At 46.2% G+C, this 10,372-nt stretch overlaps 1 protein-coding gene across 3 annotated transcripts; it reads right to left on the bottom strand.

Moving 5' to 3' along the window:
* Positions 1-373: 373 nt before the first annotated feature.
* RHBDD2 (rhomboid domain containing 2) lies at positions 374-9,822 on the bottom strand. 3 transcript variants are annotated; one of them, XM_028529187.2, is made up of 5 exons: positions 9,562-9,822; positions 7,837-7,962; positions 7,102-7,509; positions 4,051-4,201; positions 374-1,350 (listed from the first exon to the last, which is right to left on the bottom strand). In XM_028529187.2, exons 3-5 carry the CDS (start codon positions 7,262-7,264, stop codon positions 987-989), a joined length of 678 nt encoding a protein of 225 aa, XP_028384988.1. In that variant the 5' UTR covers positions 7,265-7,509; positions 7,837-7,962; positions 9,562-9,822; the 3' UTR covers positions 374-986. The 3 variants fall into 3 exon arrangements, with proteins under 3 accessions (XP_028384988.1, XP_035876690.1, XP_028384976.1); XM_036020797.1 differs by lacking the exon at positions 9,562-9,822 and adding an exon at positions 9,471-9,491; XM_028529175.2 differs by lacking the exon at positions 7,837-7,962 and having other exon boundaries at positions 9,562-9,815.
* Between the last annotated feature and the right edge of the window lie 550 nt (positions 9,823-10,372).

Below are 10,372 nucleotides of genomic sequence, written 5' to 3' on the forward strand. Positions count from 1 at the left end.
CCCCCAGCCCCTGCTCTTGCTTCAGATGCCATCACTGCCAGGGCCCGCTCTCACTCTTTGGCATAAGGTCTTGCCAGGTAGCCCTTCTTGCACTGATTCCACTTGGAGCTCTGGTAACACCCCCTCATCCCTAAATGCAATAGTGGTTTCCAGCTTTGCCCGTCTCCCTGTTGCCAAACTTTCCCATTTGCCCTTTCAACTCTCCCAGCACCTTTGCAACTCATTCCCCGTGTCAGATGCCCACTGGGTAGAGGACGTTTGCCTGAGCTGACGCCCACTCTCTCTCTCCTCTTTACAGGCAGGCCCTGTCTCACCCCTGCCCAAACCCTGCTCTACCTTCCCCAGCCAGACCACAAAGAGACCACAGACAACAGCAGGTTAGAGGTTGTTTCTTTATACAAAGGTAATCAACATTATAGAACCACCAGCATGCTGCCGCGGTTTACACTGGTCCTTCTCACCACTCTGGGGCAGAAGGCTTAAGGGGTGGGGAGTGGGCAGTCACGGAAGGGGAGGAACACTACCCAGGCCTGGGGACTGCCGAGCACACCTGGGGGGCAGGAGCTCCAGACGGGCAGATGCACAGACACCATACAATCAAGAGCACTATACACAGTGACAGGAAGAAAATGCAGAGCTAGAACTAGTAATTGAGAGCTACTGACAACCAGGTGTTCTTTGGGAGGCAGGACAGCAGGTGGGAGGAGCCCTGGGCCTGGAGCCAAGAAGCCCAGCAGTGTCATACAGAGCTAGGTGCCTTCATGTAATCACAGCCTCGCTAGTGCAGGTATAAACTGGGGACAATACACTGTACTTCACAATGTTGTCATGAGGATGAAATAAAGACATACATCAAAGTACTTAACACAGAGCCTGGCGCAGAGAGGTGTTCAATAAATAATTTTTTTTTGTCAAGAAACCTTAGCTCAGAGAGGACCTTCTTTGGAAGGCTGAGATGTACGGATAACCTCCCTGGAAGTTTCCCATCAGGGGATCAGGGCCCTTGAGCCCTCCTTGGAGGCTGCAGTCACTGGCGTGGGCAGGGCCCCAGAACACACGGTTCCGGGGCAGTTGAGAGAGGCAGGGGGCTGGACCCCTAAAGAGGCCCCTGTGGAGCCCGGACAGACTCCGGAGGAGTTAGGGGTTGTGCCAAAATGGTTCTGCACGTAACACAGGCCAGAGGCAGGCTGGTAGGGAGGCAGGCTGGGCATGTGCCCAGAACCGGGAGCACAAGCTGGCCAGGAGGTTAGCTTCTGGCCGCTGGCATGCTGCATGTGAGCAACAGGGTGGCTCGGGGACAGGTGAGGGTGGCTGCTCTGTGTGGGGTAGGAGCCGGGCACAGGGTTCAGCCTGGAATGCAAAGAGAGAGAAAACAGTCATTCAGCTAGAAAAGCCAAGGCACAGAACACCCCCAGCTGTCATTCCATGTGAGAAAAGGTTGGAGACACTGCACTGCTTACTATTACAACATGCTATGGACATTTACTCTATGTACCAGGCAGGGAGAAAGGTTAAACTCAATCAAACAGAACACAGAGCCAGCAGGAGGAAGGGACATCGGGCTTGCGCTGAGACCACCTGAGTGTAACCTAGTCGGCAGTGTGCAACCCGGATGTGAAGATGGGGACCAGGTCGCAGTGGTCAGGGGCTGGCTGAGCAATTTTGCCCACAAAGAGTGGGTCCATGCCTGTGGAAAGAGGGCGGGACAGCTCTGACGGGGTAACACCAGGCTTGGGCCCAGGCCTGGGCTGTTGTGTTTCCTACCCGTGATTTCAGAAACAAACCCTTGCAGCTCAAAGTCCAGGCTGGCAGAGACTGAAGTGGTAGCAATGGGGAATGGTCTGTGCTGAGGTTAAAGCCCTGCCATAGACACAAGTGGGTGGGACCATGAATGGGGACACAGCCTAAGGATTTTATCCTCTGAACTTTTGTGCAGAGTTCCAAATGTAGAGAATGAACGCCAACACCGCTGATGTCTGTTAGGTGACTGGACTGAACCTGTGTACATTTGAATTAGAAGCCTGACCGTACAAATCGAATGTATGAGTAAGTACAGACATGGGACACTTAACGGCACTTCTCCTGGGATATTTTAAACTGCAGAGACCTGGGCCTACCAGAAGCTCGACAAGAGCCTCCAGGGAGGCCAAGCTGCCCAAACACACGTGCTGCAATGTTGCCCACATGCTACCATCAGGCCATTTGACACCACACTCTGTTCTGGGTGCCAGTGGCAGGCCAGGCCAATGAGGGGCCAAACACTGTGAGGAACATGGGAGGAACTGAAAAAGTTACGTCGCTCCACTCAGGTCTGCACGTCATGGTAAAGTGGGATCACCCCCAGCACCAATGAGTCACAGTTACGGAGAGGTGACTGCAATTCAGTGTGGAAGAACTTCCTCATCAGGGGCTGCCTTGGAGAGTGAGCACTCACCCACCCGGGGGTGTTAAGGCTGGGTGACCGTGACCACTACACCAACTGTTTAGAAGGAACTCTCTCACTTGAGGACTCCTTAAGTCCTCTCAAGATTTCATGAGAACAATTAAAAGTCAAAAAGCCACAATTCACTTCACTCTATATTTAAACTGTCTCCCACATATTTAGACCCCAGGAATTACTTGTCTGAAGCAAAGTAGGTGAATCTGCATTTCTGTTGTTTGCAGTTACCTACCCTGCCAAAAACGTGCCTTTAAAATAGGGTCAAAGGGTCCTGGACTGTGTGGCTCAGTTGGTTGGAACATCATCCCATAGACCAAAAGGTTTCAGGTTCGATCCCCAGTTGGGGTGCATACAGGAGGCAACCAACAGATGTTTCTCTCTCTCTCTCCCCCTTCCTCTCTGTCTAAAAGTAATAAAAAAATGTCCTTGGATGAGGATTAAAAAATAATTATAAAACATCTTTAAAAAATACTTTATATTTATTTTTAGAGAGGGGGGAAAGAAGGGGGAGAGGGAAACATCAAGGCGTGGTTGCCTCTTGTGCGCCCCCTACTGGGGAGCTGGCATGCAACCCAGGCATGTGCCCTGACTAGGAATCAAACCAGCAACCCTTTGGTTCGCAGACAGGCGCTCAATCTACTGAGCCACACCAGCCAGGGCTATAAAACACTTTTTTTTTTTAAAATGGTCAAAAGGCCTTGAGCTGGTGAAGGCTGAGAATCTCCACCTCCTGAAATAAAAGCAGCTTCCAACTTAATCCAAACCCTGTTTCCTGGCAGGCATGGAGGGCAAAATTTACTGCACACATGGATTAGAGGCAGAAAAGGGCTACTGACACCTGGCCTTCACAGTGAGTTAGCATTCCTTTCAGAGGCGCTGTTGAAGGAAAGAAAACCTCTCACAGTGTGAAATCTCAGCGTGGACAGAAAGCAGAGGAGGAGAGGCCAGCCGTGTGGCACAGTGGAAAGGGAGTGAGGAAGACCCGAAAGCAGGAGACCCTAGCTCTAGACTGGTTCTCCTGCCTGTGTCACATGCAGAAAGACTCTTGCCCTCTTTGGGCCTCCTCTCTAAAAAGAAGGAACGAGGCTCCAAGAGCTCTGAAGGCTTGCCTAACACTTTTCATTGAGAGTTAATGAGCCTGTATTAGAAAACAGTAAACATCACCTTTTCCTGCAGGGTGGCTAAGAAAACCCCACCTTTCAGGTCTTGGGCTGTGCTACCTCCTAAGCCACCGAGTCAGCCGTGTGAACTGTGCGTGCTTCTTACCAGTGTGTCACACTAGAGCCCAGTGCGACCTGCAGAGTGCGTGTCAGTGCTAAGCGCTGGTAATAACACTAGGTAGGCCACTCCCTCCCAATCCGCCACAGGTTACTCAAGGTGCTTTACGCACAAGTGTTTCTTCTAATGCCTTCCCTTTCTCATTCCTGCTCGCTCCTGACTCCAGATGCAGTTGGGCAGAATCCAGAGTGCTCCAAGACACCTGTGCAGATTTCCTGGGCCCCCGGCCACCCACATCCTATACTTCTCCCCCCCATGATACTGAACCAGTCACACCTTCTACAGGCCCTGGAGTTGCCTTAAGAATAAGATTTAAGAGTTCTGTAACTTACTTCCGACTCTGGGCTGCCCTTCTTTCAGCTGAAGAGCCTGAGATATACTTGAGCATCGAAATCCTCCTCACAAGGCTGAAAGGGAACTTCTGGTCGAGCTTCAGTGCTACTCGCTCTGATAGGTCGAGGGAATAGCAGTACGTGAAGCCATCTGAGGTTGGCATATTAAGCAAAATTGAAGGCAGCTAAAGAGAGGAGGGCTGAACACTCCCCAGAGAAGAATATGGGCTCCCACATTTGTAATACAGGGACATTAGTGTCTTTTCCACCATAAATTCTGATGGAATTTCAAGCTCAAGGGAAAACAGGAGTTGAGCTTTCATCCCCTGTACCTCAGAGGGAACAGCACCCAACAAAAGGAGAGGGTGGATAGGTGTCAGCACTTCCCCTTCCCCTATGCTGACCCTTCCTACTTCTTCAGCCCCTCTAATCTGCCCTGATCTGGGAATCGAACTTGTGACCCTTTGGTTCACAGGCTGGTGCTCAATCCAGTGAGCCACACCAGCCAGGGCAAAAAATTGCTTTTTTATTTTAAAAAATATAATTAACTGTTTAAACCAAAAGTAACAAAATTAAAACAAAAGTAATAGGCCCTGGGCAAGTAACTCAGTTGGTTAGAGCATTGTTCCTATATTCCAAGTTTGCAGGTTCGATCTCTGGTCAGGGCACCTACAAGAAGCAACCAATGAGTACATAAATAAGTGGAACACCAAATTGATCTTTCTCAATAAAAAAAAAAATTAAAAAGAATAATAAGCCCTGGCTAGAGAGATCTCTCTCTCTCCTTCCCTGTCTCTCAATAACAAAAAAAATTAAAAATAATAATAAGCCCTGCTAGTGTGGCTCATTGGATTGAGAGCCACCCTGTGTACCCAAAGGTCACTGTTATGGTTGGGGCACATGCCTGGGTTTCAGGCCAGGTCTCTGATTGGGGGCATGCAAAAGGCAACCAATCGATGTGTCTCTTGCACATCAATGTTTCTCTCCCTCTCCTTCTTCCTTCTTTCCCTTCTCTCTAAAAATAAATAAATAAAATCTAAAAAAAAGAAAAAAATAACAGCAATGTATTATGAGGTTTATAACATATAGAAATAAAATGTATGACAATGACATAAAGGATAGAAAGAAGGAAAGCAAATATAATACCATAATATTCTTACATTACATACAAAGTGATATACAGGGTGGGAGAAAAGTAGGCTTATAGTTAACTGTATGGAAAATAACACAATTAATACATAATAATACAAGTATAAAGCCTGTGTTTTGTATACTCACAACTGTAAACCTACTTTTGCCCCACCCTGTATTATCTGAAAGGAGTATGTGATAAACTGAAAATGCTTATTGAAAACTCTAAAGCAACTACTAAAAAATAAAACAAAGAGATTAATAATCAAACAGTGAAGATAAAATGCTAAAAAAATGTAACTGAAGGCAGAAGAGGGGAAAAAAGAACATCTGGGACAAAGAGAAAATAAACAACAAACTGGTAGACTTAACCCCAACCATATCGATAATTACACTAAATGTAAATGAACTAAACATGCCATTTAAAAGGCAAAGATTGGAGAACCAACTACATGCTATCTGTAAGAAACATGTTTTGAATATAAAGACACATTTTGTTAAAAAGGATGGAAAAATATATACCACGTAAATTCCTATTTTAAGAAAGCAGAAAACTGGAATAATTATTATCAGGCAACAAAGACTTTGGGACAACGAAGAGTAACAGAAATTAAAGGGTCAATTTCATAATGATAAAGGGGGAACTCATTAAGAGACATAACAATCCTGTGTATGCATCCAATAATAGAGTTTCAAAATACCTGAAGCAAAAACTGACAAGAACTGAAAGAAAAAATTAGATAAATCCACAATTTTAGTTTGAGATTTTAACAGTCCTCTCAGTAATTGAGAGAACTACAGGGATACAGAAGGCTTAAACAACATTAACACCTTGACTTAACTGGCATATACCCACCACCTGCAGAATGCACATTCCTTTTACATACACATAGCACATTCACCAAGGTGCACCAAATGCTGGCCCAGAACTCATCTACAAGGACTGCAATATTACAAAGGATGTTCTCCACGTTATGAAATAAAATTATAAATCAGTAACAAAAAGAAGTCTGGGAAATCACTGAATATTTAGAAATTAAACAACTCACTTAAAAATAACCCCTGGGTCAAAGAAGAAATCCTAAGGAAAATTAAAAAATACTTTTAACTGAGTGATGATAATACAATACATGAATATTTGTGGGAGGTAACTAAAGTAGTGCGTACAGGGGAATATTTAGGGTTAAATTTTCATTAGGAAAAAGGTGTAAAGTCAATAAAAATCAAATTAAAACTTAAAAATTACAGCTACATTATGAATGTGTATTTACTTTTACACTACCTACCCTACTAGCTAATTGAACCACAAATAAAAGAGATTTTAGGAATGCACCTATCTAACCCAACACTACAATTTTGATGTTTAAAACAAGTAATCTACTTTGTATTTTAGATTTTTTCCCACTAATTGCCAGAATATTTATATAAGGGATATAAGGTTTACCCTAAGTTTTTAACCACTCATATAGTAAAAGCCTATCATTACAAAAAGTTGGGTTTTTTTCCTAAAAGAGTAAACCAAACAAAAATTAAAATAAACCCACGTTTCCCATTTTCTTCATGGAATTTCTCCACCGCACAATGAGATTCTTCCAATGAAAACTCGTAACATAATTAGTCAAATGTACGTTTATACCTTAGTTGACAAGGGAAAAAATCTAATCAGAATATTTTACTAACCGGTAGTACTAAGCTGGCATGAAAGGATAGCTATGTTGGTATTTTCCAGATGAGGAAATTCTGACCCACAAAAGGGAAGCCATCCACCCAAGGCCACATGGTTTTCAAAGCTGAAGCCAGAACCCATATTACCTACACCTGAGCCCATGGGTCTCTCAATGTGACCCCCTGCCCAGACCCTGTATCTTGGTTCACCCTTTGGGATGTCATCATTCTCCAATTCCCTTCTAGAAAGGATACATGCTAGCCCAACTCCAAGTCCACAGACGTTACTGAGAAAGGAGGTCTGGGGAATGAGCCAGGATGCACACAGCAGGAGCCATGGCACCAGCATTGAGGGCACCACCACGCCAAACACCAGGGCCCTCCTCATCCGAGAGCGGACAGCGCTGACTCCCAGCATGGCAAAAGCCACTGGGGTGAAACCTCTGGCATCCTCCACTTCCCCCAGCTTCGACAGTGATGACACAGCCTCAAACGACAGGAAGATGATAGCAGAGATGAGGGCGAAGATCACGGTGAAGAAGCAGTGGCGGACAGTGCCCACGGTTCTCTCAAAATTGCCAGCAAAGCGCCAGATGATGATAGCACCACAGAGCAGGGACACTGGATTCTCGTAGACAAAGATGTAGGTCACCAGCCTGTAAACTGCAGAGAAGGTGGGTTAGAGGCCTGACAGTGGGTTGCTCCAAGGTGGGAAGGACAGGTTACAACCCTGAGTAGCCCCATAATACAGTACTGAGAGCTAGCTAAAATCAGCCAGAAGCCAACATAAGCAGTGGGAAGCAACAATGTAGAACCCAAGATTCAAAGTAAAGGCATGAATGTCTAAATCCCTGCTCTTTCCCACACCTGGAGTAAGTCTTACCAGTGACCGATTTCCATGTGGGGAAAAAAAGAACACTTTTTAGCATGGGATGGTCTTCAAATTTGTAATTTGTGCTTTATGCCCCTTTTTTAGGTTTTAATACTGACCTATCTCACCAGGCAGTTTGAGGGTTAATTAATTGTAACAGCTTCAGGGTGGATTGAGTGGGTGTCCCTTAACACTCTGTGTGCCAGTCTCCTCGGCTGTAATCCTGACCTCTCCTTCCATAGTGGCTGTTCAGAGGAAGAAAAAAGGGACCATAAATTATTTTGCACCTATAAAGATTATCACTATAATCTAGTTGTAAAAAATAAATTATCACTAATAATATAGATACAAAACTCAGAAGTCTTCCTTGAAAGTGCTCACCCAGTCCTATAAGTAGAATACTTTATGTGCAGTAAGACAGCAAAGAATTTCACTTTTCTTTTTCTAAAAGCAGTCATCTCTTATGTATTTTTTATGTCCTTGGAGGCCCAAACGGTAAACCGAAGGAGGGGGACTGGTGAAGTGGCAGCAATATTGGACTTGGGAGCCTGAAGACTTGGAGTCTTGGATCTCTCATGTACTGGCCGGCTGAGCTTAGTCACGTCATGGGCCCTCTTAGCTTCAGTTTCCTTACTGTGAAGTAACGGGGCTATACTTGAGGCCTTTAAAGGTCTTTTATGTGTCTAATACTCACATCCCACAACCCTCACACCCAGAGAAGCTGTAAATGAAAGAAAAAGGCAGAGCTCGGTTTAGGCTGACATTTTGCATCTGTCTATGACATGCTCTGCCTCCCAGGGTGGGTGGAGGAGTTTTAGATTTGGGCAAGGAGAGGGGCTAGGATCCTCAGTCAGGCCCTCTCTGTTAAACTGTCTTCCTTATCTGAAGAGTAATTCATTATTTGTTGAATACTTCCAAAATTAAAATCCAAGTACAACTATGAAGATTCTAGAAGCAACTCTACATGATTTGAGGATTATAAATCCAGAATCTCCAGTTGCAAAACGTCACACAATAAAAAGACTAATCTGGGTTCTGTCTCAACTGTATGACTTTATAGTTCTGTGATTCTCTCTACTAAGCCTCAGTCCCGTCTAAATAATGGGCAATAATAAAGCCTACCTCATGGGATCTCAAGGATTAAATGAGTTTAATGTATGTGTGCATGTTTTGCAAAACAGCAAGAGTCATAAATTCCCCATTTTCCTCCCCAGAAAAAATGGAATTTTAGATTTTTATACTTAATCGGTCTGCAAATTTCTCTTCCCTAAAGAAAACGAACACCTCTCCCAAACATTTAAGGTGCCCCTTTCCCCATGAATTGGTAATCTGGGTCAGGACTGAATACAAACAAAGAAGCAGAAGAAATTCTAAACCTTAAGTGTCCAGTCCGCTTATTGGGACAGCCACAGATAAACATCTAAAGTCTTAATGAAGGCGAGAGAAAAAAAGATTTCAGTGGGAGTTAAGCCCTAAAGTAGACGTAACCGTCTACATAACAAGGGAGAGGGAGAAGGAAAAATCCTTCTCCTCGGAGAGCAAGCATGGATGAAAGAAACCTGTTTGCTAGCGAATGTATGGAGGGGCCTTCATCAGTCCGGTGGCAACAGCAAAGGGAACAAATTAGGATAGGGAAAGGTTACAGTGATGACGAAGATGGGGCTATGGAAAGACAAAGACGTGGAATACGGGGCTGGCCCTGGGAGGGAGGGGGGCAGAGTAATGATGCGAACGAAGTAGCAGGAGGTAAGACCTGATGGTGCGGTGCTGGGAGGCCGAAGCCCAGAGCCTGGCGAGGTCGAAGGAAAAGGGTTGACACCAGGACCCGGCCTTGCCCTGCTCACCTTGCCAGTTGCGCAAGCAATCAGACCCTAACGAGAGGCCGGAGGGTGGCAGGGGCGGCTGCAGCAGGAACAGACGGGGCCCGGACACAAGTAGCGAGAGCAGCGCGGTGAAGAAGGTGGCGGATGGCACCTCGGGACACGAGAACCTGCTCCGACACCCTGGTTCAGACACCGCCACGGCCGCCATAGCTCCAGTGCCTGCTGGGCACAGAGTATTTGCACACTCCTTCCGCCTCCTTACGGCCGTCTCCCTTGGCAACTGCCGCGGTTGCCGCCGGAAGCCCCGCCTCTCCCAGGCCTCTGCCCAATCCAGTCACGCGGACCAGCATTCCCTGCACGCCGGCCGCCGGGAGACCACCTCACCGGCTTCTACCTGCCTCGGCTTGTGCTACCGCTGGGTTGCATTGCGGGACCAGTTTCAGGATATTGGGTTCGGTTTTCACCATCTCCGCTCTACATAGCTAATGCCTATTATTCCTTGTGGTGTACAGAGCTCGCAAACCCTCTCTCTCTTTCTCTCCCTCCACAGGTGCACACACACTTATCTGTGTTTATCCCTGTTTTATGGATGAGGAAACGGATGTCTGGGGAGATCCCTGGGTAATTCAGTTAAAAGGCAAAGGTGCAATTAGAACTCCGGTCTTTCCATTGCTTAGGAACGGGCAGGAGGCCCGGGCACGGGGCCCGGGCACCTATGCTATGGCCTGGATTTGGCCTAGAGTACAGGTGGGGCAGCTTTCCCTGGCTGGGTAGGAGAGACAGGAGTGTGAGACGAGAGAGGGATCCTGTGAAGGCCCTCAAGTATTAGGAT

The sequence above is a fragment of the Phyllostomus discolor genome, chromosome 3, assembly GCF_004126475.2.
Source record: "Phyllostomus discolor isolate MPI-MPIP mPhyDis1 chromosome 3, mPhyDis1.pri.v3, whole genome shotgun sequence".
NCBI lineage: Eukaryota > Metazoa > Chordata > Mammalia > Chiroptera > Phyllostomidae > Phyllostomus > Phyllostomus discolor.

What these genes read in the sequence shown, in the direction of transcription:
- RHBDD2 (XM_028529175.2), bottom strand. Translation starts at nt 9,748, where the DNA reads ATGGCGGCCGTGGCGGTGTCTGAACCAGGGTGTCGGAGCAGGTTCTCG. An exon ending in ACTTGGAGTTGGGCTAGCAT is followed by an intron (nt 4,202 to 7,101) that starts GTATCCTTTCTA and finishes TGCCAACCTCAG; the next exon opens with ATGGCTTCACGTACTGCTAT. An exon ending in AGGGCAGCCCAGAGTCGGAA is followed by an intron (nt 1,351 to 4,050) that starts GTAAGTTACAGA and finishes TTTGCATTCCAG; the next exon opens with GCTGAACCCTGTGCCCGGCT.